At 40.7% G+C, this 22,197-nt stretch overlaps 1 protein-coding gene across 1 annotated transcript; it reads right to left on the bottom strand.

Moving 5' to 3' along the window:
* Positions 1 to 329: 329 nt before the first annotated feature.
* LOC118486670 (BTB/POZ and TAZ domain-containing protein 4-like) lies at positions 330 to 2,335 on the bottom strand. The gene is made up of 6 exons (XM_035983287.1): positions 2,095 to 2,335; positions 1,638 to 1,917; positions 1,451 to 1,572; positions 1,064 to 1,370; positions 676 to 971; positions 330 to 606 (listed from the first exon to the last, which is right to left on the bottom strand). The coding sequence occupies exons 2-6, from the start codon at positions 1,899 to 1,901 to the stop codon at positions 459 to 461; spliced, it is 1,137 nt and encodes a 378-aa protein (XP_035839180.1). The 5' UTR covers positions 1,902 to 1,917; positions 2,095 to 2,335; the 3' UTR covers positions 330 to 458.
* Between the last annotated feature and the right edge of the window lie 19,862 nt (positions 2,336 to 22,197).

Below are 22,197 nucleotides of genomic sequence, written 5' to 3'. Positions count from 1 at the left end.
GAGTGGGGGCCACCATCCTCGTCCGAATGGGTTTGAAATGCCGGACCTCCATAAATCGGACAACCTTCACATCAATTGTCGTTATAAATAAACTCGTTCGGGTGCAGTGGACTGTGCCACAATGGCATCGTTTTAGATGCTCTAAGCCCGAAATTTTGGTCCTCTACTTGCATACATTTTTTTTATTAAAAGCTACCAAACCAAATAACCAATTAAGCAAATATAAAATGTACTCTTTTTTTGGGTTGCTTAGGTTAAACTTAAAAGGGTACAACTTCCTCAATGTTTCTTCGCCCGTCTTGATTCATGAAAGATTTTAACATACAATCGAAGCAAGAACAAAAAATGAGCTATACTTTTGTTCTTGTGTGTGATTATGGATACAAACGAAACGACGACACTTGTGAATTTTATTCTATTACTATATGGGCTATGGTGGTTGCTCACCCTCCTCGTCCTCATGACAATGCCAACGTGAAATATGGAGCTCCGGTGATGCTCTTCGTTCTCATGATTTTCCTCACCAATATTTTCCACTTCATCTCGTCCTTATCCTTGTTCTTTTTCTTCTTCTTGTTTTCTTTCATCATCCTCTGCTTAAGCTTCCTGTTTTCAAACAATTTTATAAATAAGTAAACGCTTATTTGGTATTGTAATTCAATAGACATTACGCACTTGCATAAAGGAACCCGACAAACATCAGAATCAGCACAGATTCGCGAATGCAACTCCAAAAGCTGCTTCATTCTTTTGCAATGAGAGCAGCCACCAGCCACCCTCAGCTTGCATCCACAAAAATGTTGAAGAAGGGATTCAAGCCCTTTGTTAGCCTCATACTTGCAATGCTCTTGATCATGTTCACCACTTGGCCTACGACCATCTCTGCATATACGAACAAGTGCTTCCATTGCCTCATATAGTTCTAGATAAACTTTCCTCTCATTCACCTTTCTCATCATCTCCTTTTGTCTCTAAATAGCCAAAATTAAAAAAAAAAAAAAAAAACAATCAAAACAAGCCATACGACGATATGGATGTATAACAAACAGTATATGCTTCTTACATGATCTTCAAACTTTAAGGATTCAAGAAGCTTCTTTTCAATATGTGGATGACTTGCTCTCATCGCCTTCCATCCTGCGGATGAAGATGCTGCTTTGAAGCACCCTAGAACAAACCGCTGGCAGATGATACTAAGTCGAGGAGCGTCACATAGTACTGCGAGCTGAAATACATCGACTACGTTTTCCATGTTCAGCAATTTGTGTTCAAGTTGATACTCGCACTCTTGTTTCAGTTGGGGTACCGCAAAAGCATGGGAAAGCACCAAAAGGGATAGTATATGTTCCTCCATTTCCGCTTCTTCATAGCTACATAACGCATAAACATAAGTCATACATAATGAACAAATATAAGTTGTAATAGACACTTGCTAACTAGTACTATATACCATGAAGAGTACAAGAACCGAGTAAATATGCGAACAGCCTCTGACGGGACCCCATTAATCAAAATGTGATGCGTGCGTCTAGATTTCTTAAACATGCTTTTGAAAACAGGCGAGGCAATACCCTATTGCGCAAAACAATCGAATCAATGTTAAACTTTATAATAATTTATAAATCAATTTGACTTACAAGAATACTAGCATGTGCATAGATGATGATGGTATCATTATCCGTATGAATCTCAACATCTGCCCTGTAACCTTCATCAAAAAGCCGGTCCCATGATTCCCTGGCTTGTGAGATAGAACAATTTCTTCCCGACAATGTTGACCTGTTTTTGTTCAGACTACAGCATTTTCGACGATTAACATTTGCTGTTGATGGACCAGATAATAATGGAGGAGGTACCGGTTCAGTTTTGTTAACAAGAACTTCTTCGTGTATATTTTCCATCACTTGTGGTTTTAACCTATCAAACGATCAATTCTTAACGATAAAATGCAACTGCAATCATTAATCCAAAACGTAGTATTTTACGTGGATTTAAAACGTTATGATTTCCATGTTAACAACCTATGTAACTAATGAATCAAAAAACGTATGACAATGAAATGAAATGTCATGCAATTGAAACGGGAAACTTTACCTGAAGCCTAAGCCAACAATAATGTATTGGTGTGTAACAATGCAGATATGGTAGGTAGGAACGAAATTGGATTGAATGTCTCAATATATATTCACGCCGGCACCACCAATGCAGCCGTTGTTCTCCGCCACCAATCACCGTCGTTAACCGGGGTAGATTGGTGGTGGATTCCTAGCGAGGACTAAGGAGGAGAAGAAAAAGATGGAACGACACAAAATATTTAAAACCGTTTTACAGGAACAAATTAGTAGTTTGCAAAAATAGTCCTTAGATTATTGTGATATAACGTTTTTTTGGTAGGTTTAAACAATGGTCGAAAATAAAACTATTTCAATTTAGCAATTGCTCTATGTGCCCTGGGACACTGATATGGGTCCTGTTTAACGGCCTAAACAAAATCAAAAGTTAATGAATTTAACAAACAAATTAAGTATTTAAAACTAACTTATAGTCTTTTATCTAAAAAAAAGTTTGTATATATAAAAAATATAATTATTAAAAAAAAAATAAAAAGATTAGTCCCCGAGGAGAGTGGGCCCTAGGCGACACTTTGCCCTCCCCAGGGCCAGCCCTAAGTCACTGATTAACATGTATCACATCGAACATTCAATTTTCTAACTAACATTTTTTGGTGGATTTAAACAACGGACGGACATGGTGACAATTATAACAAAATTTGCTTCGACATCAAGTTAGCAACCAACGAAATACTGACTGCTATCACCTTCATTTTTCTATATTTTTGTGAAGGGTTCTATTATAATTTATAGATCAACTAACACGTTGAGGTTGAGCTTTGTCCAATGTGGCCCGATCTAACGGGCTGAAACCTATCCCAGTGTGGCCCATCAGATTTAGCCTACTCTTAATATAAAGAAGAAAGCAACCGATGTCTAAAAGACTAGAAGCTCTCTCTTTTTTCCATTCTCTCTTGATACATATTTCTTATATGCATACTGATACACATTATTTATATCCATGTGTTTATATTTGATGTTTGTTCATGTGAATGACTTGATTGTGTGTGACAGCGATCTTCGAGCCTTCGGCCACAGGACCCAATCTAATGGTTAACTTTGTTGTTTGTAGCTCTGCCCATGTTCTTGAGGATGAATCGTAGGAATAGTGTACCAAATCATATCCTCAAAATTTATGGATGGCTAAAGTTCCCATTATATACAAACACAATTATGGAAATTAAGTTGTCGTTTGGTTTGGAGACATGTATGTTGTTTAGTGTTGTTCACTAGGGGTGTTTTTCTAACTCTCTCTCATCAGTTCATCGACTCTTGATTTTGGTGTTTGGTTATGGATTTGAACCATTTTTAGGTTTTGGTTATGATGGGGTAACAATTCTCATATGGACCAATGGTGGTTTGACCTATGAAAAATCACACATGAATTAGTAAAAGACATTATAAGAGCATTCCCATCCAGTCCATCATATGTAGTGTGTGGGGTTTTTAAAATGTAAAGAGTATAAAAAGTGGTTGTGAGTGGAGGAGAGAGAAAATATTACTGTTCATCTGTATATTTGGGGGAACACTGTTCACCCACTATAATTTTTTAATATATATTAAAAGTGGTTGTGAGTGAAAGAGAAGAAAAATGTAATATATATTGAAAAGGAGAGAGAAAAAGTATTTGTTTTTAGTGAATTGGATGTGAATGCTCTAACTCAAGCTTGAAATCAAGGCATAATCAAAATAGACATTCCACTCGTTCTAACACTACATAGGCAAAAGGGTGCATGATAAGACGTACTAGATACACACATTATCTGGATGACCATATTGTTGGCTAAAACCACCGGAGAAGCGCTCATGTCGTTACCATACACTATAGAGGCAAAAAGATGCATGATAAGACGTACAAAGTTTGAGCCAACTCATGTCGCTAACTTTAAAGACTCGGAGGCAAAATGGCTCATGTCTCTACCTTTAAAGACAAAATATTATATGTATTAATTTTTTTATTTGTTTTTAAAATCTGTTATTTAATTAGTTAAACTTAAAATATTATCACTTTAACCCCCTTTCAAATATATTTAATGTTAATACATTTAAAATTGAAGTAATATATATAAAAAAATAATTCAAGCCGGCTCACGAGCTCACGAGTCGAGCCAGGCCTATCTTGGCTGAGCCAGTCGGCTTGTTCACAACCAAGCCAATTTCGAGGCGAGCTTTTTTCTAACACGCTACGAGCGAGTCACGAGCCGCGAGCTTTTTAAACACCCCTAATACCACGTCACCACCACCATTTTTCTGTTCGTTCTAGTCACTACACCACGTCATAGGTGGCACGTCACCATTTTATTTCTATTTGTTACATTTTATTGATTTTTGGTTGTTTTACACATTTATATTTTGCAGCTTCATACTCCGTTTGGTTCGTACGAAGGTTCCCCGCCACAACACACGGTGGGTAAATCCTAGTTTATTTATGCTTTTAATTATCATCCATCTGAATATACTTCCGAAAACAAAAAAAAAATGAATTCTGCAACAAGTTCCTCCTGTTCACCCATCTGAATATACTTCCGGCACAACACAACGGGTTCCTTGTTAGTACCATCTAAACCTATTTGGGTCCGTTTGGTTTTTAGATGTTGATTACTAAAGATCGGCTTGGTTCTCATGTTTGGTTAATTATTCTTTTCGTTTTCTGGATATAAATTAACATTACTTGAATATGTACTCGATTCTTAAATTATGTGAAACAATATCAAACCAAATTTACAAGTTCCAATTTTTATAGTTTGACTAGACAAAACTCAAGAAATAACAACCCCGTAAAATCACATCCATGTATTGTTTATAGTGATTAAACAATTTTGTAACATTAACATATTAAGACTGAGAGATAGTATAAAGGAAAAACACGAAAAAGCTGCCTCATTTTGATTAACCATGTGACCTACTGATTCAAATAATTGAGGGATATATGACAAATGGTTTCAATATGTATCGTATCTTTGCGCTGGAAATGGTTAAAACTTGTTCGGTTAGTGACCGGGTGCAGTGTGTTTGGCTGTTGAAGCACGATCCGGATTGTTTGGTTGAAGTTGCCGAATTGAATGCTTTACTCTCGGAGCTTGCTTTGGTTTCTTTGAATAACAGACCGGACTCGTGGAAGTGGCTAGGTGATAGCTCGGGTTTGTTTTCTGTCAACTCGGTACGGAGGTTATTGGAGAGAAGGGCTGATCACAACAACTTCGTATTAGATTGGTGCAAATGGGTCCCGATTAAGTGCGATGTCTTTGTTTGGAGAGCGGAAATGGGTAGAATCCCCACCGCGGATGCGCTTCGAAGGAGGGGTATAGCTGTTGGTGATGGTTTATGCCCCCTTTGCCGTTCCGAGGAGGAGAGTGCAGATCATTTGTTCACCTCGTGCTTGGTTGCTTCGGTCTTATGGCAGAAAGTGAGTAACTGGTGTCGTATTCCTCCTATCTTTGCGTTCTCGTTCCGTGACTTGTTGGAACTCCATAAATCCGGGATCTACAAGGCTGAGGAAAAGTTGGTTCTTCAAGGCATCATTTGAGTGGCCTGTTGGTGTATTTGGTTAGCGCGTAACAACACCATTTTTTCAGGGAAGGAGGTCAAGGTGGAAGTGATTTTTAGTGAAGTAAGATCTTTGGGGTTTTTGTGGTTTAAACATAGAATCAGGAACAATCCTATTTCGTGGTCGGATTGATGTAAATATGTAATTTTTTAGTTGTTTTGTTTCCCGGCTCGGTCTTCGGGCTTGGGTGTTCTTTAATGAAGTTTTCCTTTCAAAAAAAAAAAAAAAAAAAACCATAGCGATTGAATAAGTGGTTATGTAGTGTGATGTGCACAAAATGTAACATATAAATCACATCAATTGTGGCTTAAAACTAACCCTTTTTTAGTACTAATGTTGGAAAAAGTGTGCTTTTGTCTTCCTTTTATATTTTCAGGATTAAATGAGCTCAAAATAACAAAAGAAGCAAAAAGACAGCCAAATCTAACATAAATACAAGAAAAGGAAACAAAAGTGATATGCCCGACCCCCCGACAGCATCTTCCCAAGCAAAACAAAGAAGACAGAAGACTGAACACACCCCGTGCTCAGTGAGCACGACTGAGCACGGGGCCGTGCCCAAGAAGCAGCAGAAAAGACAAACCCATAGAAGCTTCTACTGCCCACCACGGGGCCATACCCAGCGGACACGGGGGCATGGTCAACTTCCTGCATGGGCATTTATTGTAATTGCGAATTACAATTAATGCAGAAAGAGAGTGTCAGATGGACACGGGGCCGTGCCCAGCGGGCACGGGGCCGTGCCCGAGCTTCTGTTCAGCCTATAAATAGAAGTGTTTGGAGCTCTTGCAACTCATCCCTTAGCACACCACCTCTCTCACACTTCACCCACCACCCACCAACATCACAACACCATCATCCATTGTCCATCATAGAGTGTGTGAGTCGTCTCAGGATCAAAGATTGATCGTAAGAGTTCTTGACAATCAAAATCCATGTTTGCCTAAGTCTCTTACATCACTTGGTGAAGACAAGTGTTTAGTGTAATACTTTTTATTTTTAATCTTTTGCACTTTTTAATTGGTTTTGTATTAATGACTTTAATTACTAGTTTCTTATATTGAAGGTGATTCTTTCTTATCGTTTTTCCGTGGTGTCTTGGCATTATTTTATTGTCTATATAAAATAAAAGATTTTCACCATTCATATCTCCACGGTCTATATGGAGGTATGTTGGCTACCTGGTCGGGGGTTAAGGGAACGGTTTGGTATATTTTAAGCCCTTTTTACACTTTTTAGCCAAGTTTTAAATTTATAAAACACGATATTTACTAACACTAAACACACATATGGGCAAGTGCACCCATCGTGGACGTAGTACAGTGTTAGTAAGATACCGAGGTCGTCCAAGGACACAGGAGCTTTTAGTACCGGTTTATCCTCAACGTCTAATCAAATCAAAATGTTAGAAAAAGATTTTAAACTAAGAAAAATAAAACTAACTAAATGCTGAAAAATAAAATAAAAATAAAAACAGATAGACAATATGAATCACTCGGATCCGACTCGTGTATTAGTATAACCTTTGATTATTTTCGCACTTTTGCACTTGTTTAAGAGATTATCTTAGTTATTGTAGTAGGCCCCTCTTTTGAAGGCGACGTTACTCACATTGCTATTTTAGGGTTTTCAGTAGTGATTTCCTGGGAATCATCTATAATTTACACAAATGCACGTGTGTTAGTATAATAACCCATTTTAACATTAGTAATACCCTCCCCGAGACGGCATTCCAACGACTACGTCGGGCAGAACCACGACAGCCGTTACGGAACCCTAGATCAATCGGGCAGCGTATCTAATACGTATCCAAGGGTTATGATACTTACAACGAGGCAGAGCTTCGCTAATTTAGGGGGTATAATGCCCGGGTATTACTTCTACTATTCAGAAATTAAGAGAGAAAGAAAGAAATGAACGATGGAAAGTGAAATCCGATGCGTTCTATTTATAGGGCCTGATCTTGACTTTCTCGCGGCCCGCGTTAAGTAAGGCTAGACCTTACGCGGCCCGCGTCAACGTGCGGTCAAAGCGTAGCTTAGCTGATTCGATGCGTAGGTCCACCACAATGATGACACGTGTCATCACCGGGCTGCGCCACCATTTGAGACACTCGCGGCCCGCGTTAACTTAAACGAACTTGTACGCGACCCGCGTCAACTAATGATTTTGGCGAAGTCCGGTTTCATCCTCGCGCGGCCCGCGTTAAGTTGAGGTGAGGTCCCATGCGGCCCGCCTCAACTTAATTTTTATGGTTTTTATTTATTTTCTATATTATAATCTATTTTAGGGCTCGGTTTCTACATACGGGGTGCATATAAAGACATATTGGTACATTTTGAAATATATTAGGGTATCGGTTTTATCGAGGGTTGTTATATCCTCCCCACCTTATTTTAGAACTCGTCCTCGAGATCTACTAAAATGACTATAGATATTTCTTTTTCATTTCAGATTCAAGCTCTTTTGTGTATTCAGGTCCTCTTTTGGAGTCTCACATTATTTTGACTAGAACTAATTTCTTGTGCTTGAGATTCTTGATTTGAATGATATTGTCAGTTATTTTCCTGCACTACCTCAGGTCCAGATAGTTATTTTCCCCAATTTCTACCCAATAGACTGGGGTTTGGCCCTTTTGTCCCTAAAGTGCTTCGAATGGTGCAGCATTGTTACTTGTGTGATAACTAAGAAAATTCTTATGAAAGGTAAATGATCGTTTTGACCTTTTGGTGAATTTACTTGGATTGCCTTTTGATTACATAATATACTGGCTTTATTGGCTATTAACCAATCCATTCTTAAAACAATATCAAATCCTACTAGATTTATTGGGTAAAGAATTGTAATAAACTTATGGTTTAGAATTTCTATTCTTGCTCCCTACAAGATTTCAGAAATCTTAATAGTTTCTCCATTGGCTGTCTCTACTAGATATACTTGTGGTAGTTTAGTTAATGACGGATTTGCAAAACGAAGTATTAATAAAACTTTAGTTTGCACCGGAGTTAAATAATACTATAGCAAAATATCATTAACTAAAACATACCAGCTATAACATCTGGGATCATCTTGACTTCTTCTGTAGTCAGAACAAATGCTCTAGCATTTCTAGTATTCTTGTTGTCTGTGGCTGGAGCTAATTTTGGACAATTTGGCTTGATGTGACCTTGTTCTCCGCAGTTATAGCATATCCTGTTGTTTTTCTTCCTGCATTCTTCCTCCTGATGTCCCGATATTTTGCAGAAGTTACAGTATATAGGGCATTTTCCAGAATGCTTTCTCTTGCAATACCTACAGTAGGGTGCAGAGGTAGAACCTATATTTTTCTCATGATTAGAATTTCCAGAGTGAAATTCTTGTATAAGTTTCTGGGTTAGGTTTCTTCTCTGATCCTCTTCTCGGGTACGGACTAATTCATCAGTCAAGGTATTTGTTAGTTTTACAACTTCTTCTATGGTTTAAGGTCTAGCTGCCTTGACTACATGTCTTATCTCTCCAATTAAACCCCAAATATAACGAGAGATTAACACTGGTTCTGGTGAAGCAAGAGTTGGTACTATTCTAGCATATTCGAAGAATAACTTAGTGTACCCTTTGCTATCCACACCAGTCATCCTAAGGTTTAAGAATTTGTTTGCAATCTGTTCCTTTTCATTGGGTGGGCAGAATTTCCTTTCCACCTTGTCTTTAAAATCCTTCCATTCCATATTGTAAGTTCTATCAATTCCCTTAGTTTGGAGGATAGTGTTCCACCATTCTAAAGCTGAGTTCTTAAACAGATTAGAAGCAAACAGTATTTTATCTTCTTCTGCGCATTTACTTATTCTTAAGACTGCCTCAGTTTTCTCTATCCAGCGTAAGGTTGCAATGGCCTCTTCGTTGCCCGAGAATTCCATTGGTTTGCAGGACCAGAATTCTTTATAAGAACAACCATAAGGCATGGTTCTTCTTCTTTTGGGAATAGGCATTTGAAGTACCAGTCCATTGTTGTAACACCCCGTGTTTTCCAAAAGTCAAAGTCAAAGTCAAGGGTTGACTGTTATTGGAATTAAAGATAAATAAAGATTAATTTCATTTTAGTTTCATTTTGATTTTCATATTATTTGGAGTAAGTGTTGTATAATCAAACTAAACGGCCGATAATCGAACTATGAATCAACGACCGACTGTGAATGATAGGAAGTAACAATGCAATAAAGCTAGTCAATCAATAATCAAGCTAATCGAATCAATCATCAAACTCAAGTGTGGGGATTTTAGTACTTTTTATACGTGTGTGTGTGCCTTATGTGTTACTTGTGCATGTTTACTTTCATGTTAAAGTGTGTGGTGAATCAATCAAATCAATCAAGACTCGAAGGTGAATCAAACTCAATCGAAATCGAATCCAAATCGTGGTGTAAGGATGCTTGTATGTTAGATATAGTAGTTGGGACTAAAAGTAATTTGATTAGGAATTCTATCATCCTCAAATCATCGTTCATCGAACTCGAAATATCAAAAATCGTCGCGAAACACTCAAAACCAGGCAAGCCGATCGAACAGGGCAACCTGATCGAACAGGCTAGCCGATCGAACAGGCTGTTCGATCGGACAGCTGCTCGATCAGGGATGCTGTTCGATCAGCTGACCCTTTCCTCTTTTGGAAGCCTATAAATAGGGCTGTCCTTGTCAAACTTTCCACTTTTGGAAAAGCTCTGACCGACCAGCCTCTTCTTCTCACTAAATCTCAGATTTCTCTCAAACCGGTAAGTATTTCGCTCTAATCCTTGTACGTTTTTGTTCATTAATCGATTCTCCATCTTTCTATCTTTCAAAATCTGAATTTCATCCATGAAATCACCAAGATCTAGGTGTTCTTGGGTGATGTCATCATGTGTTCTTCAAGAACACTAAGTTTTGGCATCATTCCACCATGAATAACTTAGATCTAACCGATTTCCACATAAATAACCTAAAATCTTCCAAAGATCTTAACATTTCACGGTGGAAAAGGATTGGAAGATGGGTTTTCATCTATCTTTCAACTCTTTTACACTCAAAAAGGTGAAAACGAGACTTGAACCGATTTATAAACCATTCTAAACAAACACATGGTTCAAGATTCGGGTTCTACCGAGAGATATACCGATTTCGGGTTAAACGTTAAACTTGGGTTCCAAACCGTCTCTGACCGAGTTTGGGTGATTCCTGCTCGAGTCAGTAGGCTAAGTGGGGATTTCAGCTTGTGGTTCAACTCGTAGTCAAAATATCTCTAAAACATCAACAAATAACGGGAATAACCAAGTGTTAAGTGAAAGGTTAACCGAATCGAGAAGCTGGCCGAACGGCTAGGCTGTTCGATCGAACAGCCCAACCGAACGACTATGCCAGCCGATCGGCTAGGCTAACCGATCGACTAGCACTTAGACCCACCAACTCACAAAGTGTATTATTGACAAAGTGATGTTCGATCGATCAAGCCACTCGATTGTAATCATTACTACTCGAATCATGAGATACTACACTTCAACACTTAACCTATTCGAAACATTGGAATGTCACCCGATCGAGCATGCCAACCGATCGAGTGACATACTTGAAAACAATGAAGTGCTAGCCGATCGGTTGGGCTAACCGATCGAACAGCTGTTCGATCGGCCAACTTGAAAGGTAGTACAAACCATCATACACAAACACATCCTTCACATCAAAGGAAGAAACAATCCACTTGAAAGAACCAGCCGATCGAGCCAGCCGGCCGATCGAATGGCTGTTCGAACGGACTTTCAAACCAATCGAACAGCCCACTCGATCGAACTGCTGTCCGATCGAATGGCCTACTCGATCCAAGTACATTGTTTACTTTTTCCGCGTTACTCATCGTTGTGTTATCGAACTATTCAGGCTAACCTATTCTCAGTGCTCCCTTCAATCCACAACCAACCACTGTGAGTATACTCGATCCCTTTTTGCTTTCAGCACTTTTGGGTGTTACATACGTAATCTATCAAATTCACAAACAACACAAACTATTTGAACGCTAACCTACTTGCATGTATTACTTGTCTAAATGATTGCTGTTTATTATGTTTACACGTGGAGTGCTATCTGCCTGCTTTAGCAACGTAGTACTATAGTTTGGACTCAGCACCCGTTCTCACGGGGGTTGCTAAGGACAACTACTTGCATGGATTACGGTGGTAATCATGTATTGCGAACTGTCTCGGACAGTCAACTTGAAGTCATTGGTATCGATGGTCCCATGTTGATAATTTACATGCATCGTTTGCCCTTGTGTACGTGCTTGGTTATGCGTAAACTTTTCGAACTCTATATGCTATATCAAACTTGTGTACTCACCTTTACATTATATGTATTGACTTTTATTTTAACGTATGTGACAGGTGTTTAAGCTACTAGCGTGCTAGGGAAGCGAGGCAATAATAAGCTTCTAGGAGCCTGTGACCTTAGGACAGTGTCCATATACCTGCTCCAGGGCCATAATTATCTGTAGATCTTGTACTGGCACCTGTAGTCAGTAAGATCTATAGTTAGCCGTCTAGAAGTCTTAAAACAATATTTACATTCGGTCTGTAATAATTAAGAACATGAGTTGTCGGAACAGTTCCCATATTGTTTGGTTGATTTCTATGATAACTTGTTATTATTTGGGACACGGTATGGGACGTGTTATATAACTGAATTGTATGATAGTTGTTGTGGAAACTTCTGAACAATCTGTTTCGCTCAGTGCCGCGCCCCGATGATTCCGCCATCGGTTGGGGTGTGACAGATTGGTATCAGAGCCATAACTATAGGGAATTAGGTTAGACACGATCTAGTCCGGATCGCTGTCTTAGAGACCTAGACTATAGTTAGGAACCAAGAGACCAAGTTTATGTGCTTATTTTATGTTGTTTCCTTCTATTCTATCATTACATCCGAACTCCGAGCCAAACTTTGTAATTTGGACGGGATTAGGAGTGAAACCCGCAAATTCCTGCCTAAATTACGAATTTTTGCCAACTATTTGTGCGATTTCTATCAACAAACGGGGGAGAATTATACCAAATTAGGGCTGAAACCCGTAATTTGATGAAAACTTTCCTCTAAAATTTTCTTAGAACAAGGAAGAAATTGCTGAGCTAGGGGTGAAACCCTAACCTTGACAGTTATTCCGACCTTATTTTATCTCGCCAAGGCAATTGACGGACTCCAACGACCTGAACTCACGAGTATGGCCTAGAATGCGCATGCATAATGCCCAAGAATCGAGGCAGAAACATGTCCCCTAGAGTCGAAAGTGACGACAAGTCAACTGTGAATAGTTAAATTGCCATGGTTAGTCAAAGTCTAGTAGCCGCAGACGATCCATTTTCCGATTTTGAGTGTTGCTTCGTTGATTTTATACGATTTACCTGTTTACGTGTTTTAAGATTCGTTGATTACTCCATTTGTTATCAATCTGCGTGACCTTGTTGCTATCCTATCTCGATTCAAATCCCTGTTGATGTGATCTAAACGAAACCAGTGTGCTATGCTACGCTATACGACTAGGTTAGACGATACAATGTGATGCCATCCGATATGCAAAACGAACGACACTCGACTTGTGGTTATAGGTTTCTGTTTTCTGACTACCTCTGTGATAAAAGTGCGTACGTGTTAGGAAATTAAGTGCTCTATTTGCTTAATTGCTTACGTGCTCTAATTGCTTCTGTGCTTATGTGCCTCTATGATTATGTGCTTATGTGTTTATATGTGTTACGTGACGTGAGATGCGACGTGATTCTAAGCTTTAGTAAACTGAGACGTGCGAGATTCGAATTCGTTGTGTTGAGTCCTATGGCGATGTCTATTGCAGACCATGTCAACATCATCAAGAATTCGCCAAAACCTTACCCGTCAGGAAAAGAGAGACCGACGTCTCGCCAAGCTCATCTCGAGGTCTGTAGCAAAAGCTGTCAGTGAGGTGTACGAAAACACCAGCAAGTCGTCGGAAGAATCCCGAACCCTCACTGAACCCAGCAAAGCTTCGTTCAGTTTCAAGCAATTTAAGGCATGTGGACCGAAGGAGTTCACCGGTGAAGAGGGCCCTACAGGCTTATTTCACTGGTTTGACTCGGTGGAAGTTACCCTTCGTCAAAGCGGATGCCCGGATCATCTTCGAACTCTCAATGCTACCGGTGTCTTCCAGTCGCGGGCATTGGACTGGTGGACAGCCGAAAGGAATAAGCGCGGGAACGACGCTGCCTACGAGCTGACGTGGGAGGAACTGAAGGCTATCATGCTGGACGAGTTCTGTCCTCCCCACGAACGCCAAAAGTTGGAGGATGAGTTCTGGACCATCAAGCAGAAGGAGGGCGACAACGCTGGTCTCACCGCCCGTTTCAAACAACTGAGCATTATCTGTCCAGACCAGGTCAAGACTCCCGAGATGACCATCAAGAAATACATCCGTGCTCTTCCGGATTGTGTTGCAGATTATGTGTTCGCCGCCAAACCCGCATCAATCGAGGAAACCTACCTACTCGCTGCCGAGATTAACGACAAGCGAGTTAAGGCTGGTGTCTGGGATAAGCCATCCAAGTCGTTGCATTAAGTTACTACCGCATCAACCGACAACCCTACTGCTCAAGCCTCCAAGTCCTCGAGAAGAAGAAAGAAGAACAAGAGTTGCGCCGCCGCAACCAATGCTGCTCCTCTTCAGTCAGTACCGCCACAACAGCAACAACCACAGCGCACTGCGCCAGTGATCAATGCGCCGCCGGCTAAGCGTGCGTACACCGGCCCCCACCCACTCTGTGCTACATGTTCTTATCATCACCCGGTGGGTGTGGCCTGCCGTTTCTGTGTCCACTGCAATGTTTACGGGCATTTCACTGCAAATTGCCGCTATGGTCCTCGTCAAACGCAAGCTCAAGCCGCTGTTAACCAAGCCCTGCTACCTGCTCCTCAAGCTCCTCAAGCTCCTCAAGCTGCACAGGCCCCGGCAAACAATGTTCGGACTTGCTTTGCATGTGGTGACCCTAACCACTTCGCAAACCGGTGCCCGAACAGAGTGGTGAAACAAGAAGCTCAACAACCCCAGCAACAACAACAGCAGCCTCAACAACAAGCCGCTCACGCCAGAACTTTCAACATCAACGCACGTCAGGCTCAAGCTGATAACAACGTGGTCAATGGTACGTTCCTTGTGAATGGTATATATGCATCATGTTTGTTTGATACTGGAGCCGATAACTGCTTTGTGTCATTTGAGTTTGAGAAACTTCTTAGACGTAAGCGCTCTTATCTTTCGTCACCCTTCGAAGTAGAAGTCGCTACCGGAAGAACCATTGCTGTCAATTCTATGCTCCGTGATTGTACTCTCGAGCTCAACAATCATATATTCCCGATTAATCTCATTCCAATGCAGCTCGGAAGTTTCGATGTCATAGTAGGCATGGACTTTCTTCGTGAAAACCGTGCTGAAGTTGTGTGTTCCGATAAGATGATTCGTTTTGTGCTAGCTAGTGGTGATATTCTATGTGTTTATGGTGAAACTACTGCAAAAGATCTCAAGCTCATGTCCTGTCTTCAAGCTCGCAAATATCTCCGCAAGGAATATCGAGCCTTCTTGGCCAACATTGTTGTAGCAGAGACGGACAAGAAAAAGAAAGTTGAAGTCAAAGATGTTCCTGTTGTCCGAGAATTTCCTCAGGTGTTCCCTGATGATCTTCCTGGATTACCTCCAAGTCGTGATATCGACTTTCGAATCGACCTTATTCCAGGAGCCAACCCAGTGGCCAAAGCTCCGTATCGACTCGCTCCATCTGAGATGCGAGAACTCTCAAACCAACTCCAAGAGTTACTTGAAAAAGGCTTCATTCGCCCGAGCACTTCTCCATGGGGCGCACCAGTCCTTTTCGTCAAAAAGAAGGACGGGTCGTTCCGAATGTGCATCGATTACCGGGAATTGAACAAGCTGACCATCAAGAACCGATACCCCTTACCAAGAATCGATGATCTGTTTGACCAATTACAAGGTGCTCAGTGTTTCTCCAAGATTGATCTACGTTCAGGCTACCATCAGTTGCGGATTCAAGAGGAAGACATACCCAAAACCGCTTTTCGAACTCGATACGGTCACTACGAATTTGTTGTCATGCCTTTTGGTTTGACCAACGCACCCGCGGTCTTTATGGATCTGATGAATCGCGTGTGTAAACCGTTCTTAGACCGTTTCGTCATTGTATTTATCGACGACGTCCTGATCTATTCCAGATCGAGGGCCGAACATGCGCAGCATTTGCGATTGGTTCTCGAGCTGCTTCAGGGAAACCAACTCTACGCCAAATTCTCCAAGTGTGAGTTCTGGTTGGAGGAGGTTCAATTTCTGGGTCACATTGTGAATAGTCGGGGTATACACGTTGATCCTGCAAAGATTGAGGCAGTCAAGGGATGGGTTACGCCAAAGAATCCGTCAGAAGTTCGCTCTTTTCTCGGATTAGCTGGCTACTACCGGCGATTCATCGAAGGATTCTCAAAGATTGCTGTACCGCTTACCTCCCTTACTCATAAAGACAAGCCTTTTGTGTGGGGAACTGCGCAGGAGACTGCTTTCCAAACCCTCAAACACATGCTGTGCCATGCACCAGTTCTTACACTGCCGGACGGAAGCGATGACTTCGTTGTCTATTGTGATGCTTCAAACCTTGGACTTGGCTGTGTTCTCATGCAACGAGACAAGGTTATAGCTTACGCATCTCGACAGCTCAAAATCCACGAGAAGAACTATACAACCCATGACCTCGAGCTAGGCGCAGTTGTCTTTGCCTTAAAGATTTGGCGACACTACCTGTATGGTACAAGGTGTACGATCTTCACCGATCACAAGAGCCTACAACATATCTTTAACCAAAGGGAACTCAATATGCGTCAACGCCGATGGGTAGAACTTCTCAACGATTACGACTGTGAGATCCGTTATCACCCAGGCAAGGCGAATGTAGTTGCAGACGCCCTCAGCAGAAAGAATTACGTGATAGGTGTTCGAAACATCCAGGCTCAGTATAACCTCGAAGCTCTCATCCGTGAAGCACAACACGCTTGCTTTAACGAGCGTACGTTGAAGAAGGAACGAATCTATCACGATGGAACTCAGCTCGTGAGCAAAGCCAACGGGATATTCTATTATCTGGACCGAATCTGGGTTCCGAGGAGGACAGATTTGCGAAAGATCATCATGAACGAAGCCCACAAATCCCGATATTCCATTCATCCCGGTGCGGACAAAATGTACCAGGACCTTCGCTACAAGTACTGGTGGCCTGGGATGAAAAGGGATATTGCTCTATATGTTGGTAGCTGTTTAACTTGTGCAAGAGTCAAGGCTGAACACCAAAGACCCTCAGGCTTACTCGAACAACCGCCGATACCCGAATGGAAGTGGGAAAGCATAGCTATGGATTTCATAACTAAGCTTCCGACCACGCCATCAGGTCACGACAGTATTTGGGTTATAGTCGACCGTCTAACCAAATCAGCCCACTTTCTGCCAATACGAGAAGACTATAAGGTGGCCAAACTAGCCCAAATCTACACCGACGAGATCATTAAGAATCATGGTACGCCTCGAGACATCATTTCTGATCGCGATGCTCGGTTTACATCGAGATTGTGGGAAACTTTTCAAGCAGCTCTAGGTACGACGCTGAATTTGAGTACCGCATTCCACCCGCAAACCGACGGGCAGACTGAAAGAACGATACGTACTATTGAAGACATGCTCCGTGCGTGTGTTATCGATTTTGGTGGTAGTTGGAGCAAACACCTACCGTTAGTCGAATTTTCGTACAATAATAGCTATCACTCCAGCATCGAAATGGCACCTTTCGAAGCCTTGTATGGTAGGAGATGTCGCTCGCCTATTGTATGGCACGAGGTCGGTCATTCACAATTGACTGGGCCCGAGATTCTGCAAGAAACGACTGACAAGATCCACCAGATAAGGGAAAATTTGGTAAAGGCCCGGGACAGACAAAAGATGTACGCCGATAAACGACGCAGGCCCCGCGAGTTTGCAGTTGGCGACTACGTGCTCCTAAAGGTATCGCCTTGGAAGGGAGTAGTCCGATTCGGCAAAAGAGGGAAACTTGCGCCTCGATTTGTTGGACCTTTTAAGATTCTGGAAAGGATCGGTAAAGTTGCCTACAAACTCGAATTACCGGAGGAACTCAGCAATGTTCACCCGACCTTCCATATCTCAAACCTTCGAAAATGCGTAGCCGACCACGACGCAATAATACCACTTGACGATCTTCAGGTCAATGAGACGCTACACTTCGTGGAAAAGCCTGTCGAAATCATGGACCGACAGACCAAGCAACTCAGACGCTCTCGCATTCCGATTGTAAAGGTACGATGGGAAGGCAAACGAGGCGCGGAGTTCACTTGGGAACTCGAAAGTGACATGAAGGCCAAGTACCCGCAGTTATTCAGATAGATCTGAAGCATCAAATTGGTAAAATCACACGGCGATGTACGGTTCTCGGCCTAATTTCGGGACGAAATTCCCTAAAGGAGGGGAGACTGTAACACCCCGTGTTTTCCAAAAGTCAAAGTCAAAGTCAAGGGTTGACTGTTATTGGAATTAAAGATAAATAAAGATTAATTTCATTTTAGTTTCATTTTGATTTTCATATTATTTGGAGTAAGTGTTGTATAATCAAACTAAACGGCCGATAATCGAACTATGAATCAACGACCGACTGTGAATGATAGGAAGTAACAATGCAATAAAGCTAGTCAATCAATAATCAAGCTAATCGAATCAATCATCAAACTCAAGTGTGGGGATTTTAGTACTTTTTATACGTGTGTGTGTGCCTTATGTGTTACTTGTGCATGTTTACTTTCATGTTAAAGTGTGTGGTGAATCAATCAAATCAATCAAGACTCGAAGGTGAATCAAACTCAATCGAAATCGAATCCAAATCATGGTGTAAGGATGCTTGTATGTTAGATATAGTAGTTGGGACTAAAAGTAATTTGATTAGGAATTCTATCATCCTCAAATCATCGTTCATCGAACTCGAAATATCAAAAATCGTCGCGAAACACTCAAAACCAGGCAAGCCGATCGAACAGGGCAACCTGATCGAACAGGCTAGCCGATCGAACAGGCTGTTCGATCGGACAGCTGCTCGATCAGGGATGCTGTTCGATCAGCTGACCCTTTCCTCTTTTGGAAGCCTATAAATAGGGCTGTCCTTGTCAAACTTTCCACTTTTGGAAAAGCTCTGACCGACCAGCCTCTTCTTCTCACTAAATCTCAGATTTCTCTCAAACCGGTAAGTATTTCGCTCTAATCCTTGTACGTTTTTGTTCATTAATCGATTCTCCATCTTTCTATCTTTCAAAATCTGAATTTCATCCATGAAATCACCAAGATCTAGGTGTTCTTGGGTGATGTCATCATGTGTTCTTCAAGAACACTAAGTTTTGGCATCATTCCACCATGAATAACTTAGATCTAACCGATTTCCACATAAATAACCTAAAATCTTCCAAAGATCTTAACATTTCACGGTGGAAAAGGATTGGAAGATGGGTTTTCATCTATCTTTCAACTCTTTTACACTCAAAAAGGTGAAAACGAGACTTGAACCGATTTATAAACCATTCTAAACAAACACATGGTTCAAGATTCGGGTTCTACCGAGAGATATACCGATTTCGGGTTAAACGTTAAACTTGGGTTCCAAACCGTCTCTGACCGAGTTTGGGTGATTCCTGCTCGAGTCAGTAGGCTAAGTGGGGATTTCAGCTTGTGGTTCAACTCGTAGTCAAAATATCTCTAAAACATCAACAAATAACGGGAATAACCAAGTGTTAAGTGAAAGGTTAACCGAATCGAGAAGCTGGCCGAACGGCTAGGCTGTTCGATCGAACAGCCCAACCGAACGACTATGCCAGCCGATCGGCTAGGCTAACCGATCGACTAGCACTTAGACCCACCAACTCACAAAGTGTATTATTGACAAAGTGATGTTCGATCGATCAAGCCACTCGATTGTAATCATTACTACTCGAATCATGAGATACTACACTTCAACACTTAACCTATTCGAAACATTGGAATGTCACCCGATCGAGCATGCCAACCGATCGAGTGACATACTTGAAAACAATGAAGTGCTAGCCGATCGGTTGGGCTAACCGATCGAACAGCTGTTCGATCGGCCAACTTGAAAGGTAGTACAAACCATCATACACAAACACATCCTTCACATCAAAGGAAGAAACAATCCACTTGAAAGAACCAGCCGATCGAGCCAGCCGGCCGATCGAATGGCTGTTCGAACGGACTTTCAAACCAATCGAACAGCCCACTCGATCGAACTGCTGTCCGATCGAATGGCCTACTCGATCCAAGTACATTGTTTACTTTTTCCGCGTTACTCATCGTTGTGTTATCGAACTATTCAGGCTAACCTATTCTCAGTGCTCCCTTCAATCCACAACCAACCACTGTGAGTATACTCGATCCCTTTTTGCTTTCAGCACTTTTGGGTGTTACATACGTAATCTATCAAATTCACAAACAACACAAACTATTTGAACGCTAACCTACTTGCATGTATTACTTGTCTAAATGATTGCTGTTTATTATGTTTACACGTGGAGTGCTATCTGCCTGCTTTAGCAACGTAGTACTATAGTTTGGACTCAGCACCCGTTCTCACGGGGGTTGCTAAGGACAACTACTTGCATGGATTACGGTGGTAATCATGTATTGCGAACTGTCTCGGACAGTCAACTTGAAGTCATTGGTATCGATGGTCCCATGTTGATAATTTACATGCATCGTTTGCCCTTGTGTACGTGCTTGGTTATGCGTAAACTTTTCGAACTCTATATGCTATATCAAACTTGTGTACTCACCTTTACATTATATGTATTGACTTTTATTTTAACGTATGTGACAGGTGTTTAAGCTACTAGCGTGCTAGGGAAGCGAGGCAATAATAAGCTTCTAGGAGCCTGTGACCTTAGGACAGTGTCCATATACCTGCTCCAGGGCCATAATTATCTGTAGATCTTGTACTGGCACCTGTAGTCAGTAAGATCTATAGTTAGCCGTCTAGAAGTCTTAAAACAATATTTACATTCGGTCTGTAATAATTAAGAACATGAGTTGTCGGAACAGTTCCCATATTGTTTGGTTGATTTCTATGATAACTTGTTATTATTTGGGACACGGTATGGGACGTGTTATATAACTGAATTGTATGATAGTTGTTGTGGAAACTTCTGAACAATCTGTTTCGCTCAGTGCCGCGCCCCGATGATTCCGCCATCGGTTGGGGTGTGACAATTGTTTACACTGTTTTCTGGTTCACTTGGTCGCTTACTGCTATGCTTACTTTTATTATCAGCATCCTTAACAGTTTGAAGTATAAATGGCATAGCATCTATAATTCCCTGTGCTACTATGTGTTGGATAGCACTATTATCCACTTGGTTTCCATTGTTGTTTGGGTTCTCATTATTCTGAATATTATCATTCGGGATTTCTGGGTTATTATCCAAATTGACTTGATTTTCTTGGTCGGCCATCTAAATTTTTAAACATCTATCAAATATTAATATCATAGAATAATATAGTAAATCACATAGTACGTAATTTTAGTCAAAAGCGTCAATCATTGCGATTTTACTCTATTCATTTATTACATACCAGTACTGAAATTAATATTTACAATATTGACTGAAATAAATAATAATAGACATTAGTACACATATTTATTTTATTTTATTATTACTATTATCGTTTCTGTCATCACATTTACAGATATAGATTTATTTAGAATTTCATATTATGCTCATCGTATTTTCATATGATTCGTTCTTCCATTTCTCATTCTCTCACTGTTTTCTAAAATTTCCTCCCCAAAAGTCCTAAGTTCTTGTATTTATGGTGAAACACACAATATTCTAAGTTAAAATTTTGTAAATCACAAAATCACAAAAATAGAAATTTGAAAATTTTCTAAAATATGTATATATATATATATATATATATATATATATATATATATATATATATTTTTAAACCACTATTGCTAGATTACAACTGAACTTTCGAATTATACTAACAGTTTATTTTATAGTTTAACGTTTCCGGCTTGTAGGTGTTGTAGGTGCTAAAACTGGTTTTGTGATAAGTTAGCATTTACTGCTACAGTAGCTAACATGTAGAGATTTGCCCATTTTTCATCTAATTTATCTTCCCAAGGTGGGTTACTGCCTATTTTCTGGGTTTCCTGAAGCTTTTTCATGTTCTTTTGACTTTTTCTAAGGATCCGGCTTCTTTTACTAGGGGTAAGTGGATTTTCATACTGTGCTTTACGGACAAATATTCCTTCCTCAATATCTGCTGAATATCCTGAGAAATTGGTTTGGGATGAACTTCCCTTTTCTTTGGGTGAACTATCTAGTTTATAATAGATGTCCGAAATTCTTCTCTTACTCATACTGTAAACTAACAAATAGTCAAATAACATATCATAA

This window comes from Helianthus annuus, chromosome 14 (genome assembly GCF_002127325.2).
Source record: "Helianthus annuus cultivar XRQ/B chromosome 14, HanXRQr2.0-SUNRISE, whole genome shotgun sequence".
Lineage (NCBI taxonomy): Eukaryota > Viridiplantae > Streptophyta > Magnoliopsida > Asterales > Asteraceae > Helianthus > Helianthus annuus.
Note: the sequence above shows the minus strand (reverse complement) of the source record. Positions and strands in the feature narration are given on the sequence as shown.

Bases quoted from the DNA above. Each gene is read 5' to 3' on its own strand.
- LOC118486670 (XM_035983287.1), bottom strand. From the start codon at position 1,901: ATGGAAAATATACACGAAGAAGTTCTTGTTAACAAAACTGAACCGGTA. The intron at 1,573-1,637 runs GTAAGTCAAATT...TTTGCGCAATAG, and splicing joins ATGCACATGCTAGTATTCTT to GGTATTGCCTCGCCTGTTTT. The intron at 972-1,063 runs GTAAGAAGCATA...TTGGCTATTTAG, and splicing joins CCTTAAAGTTTGAAGATCAT to AGACAAAAGGAGATGATGAG.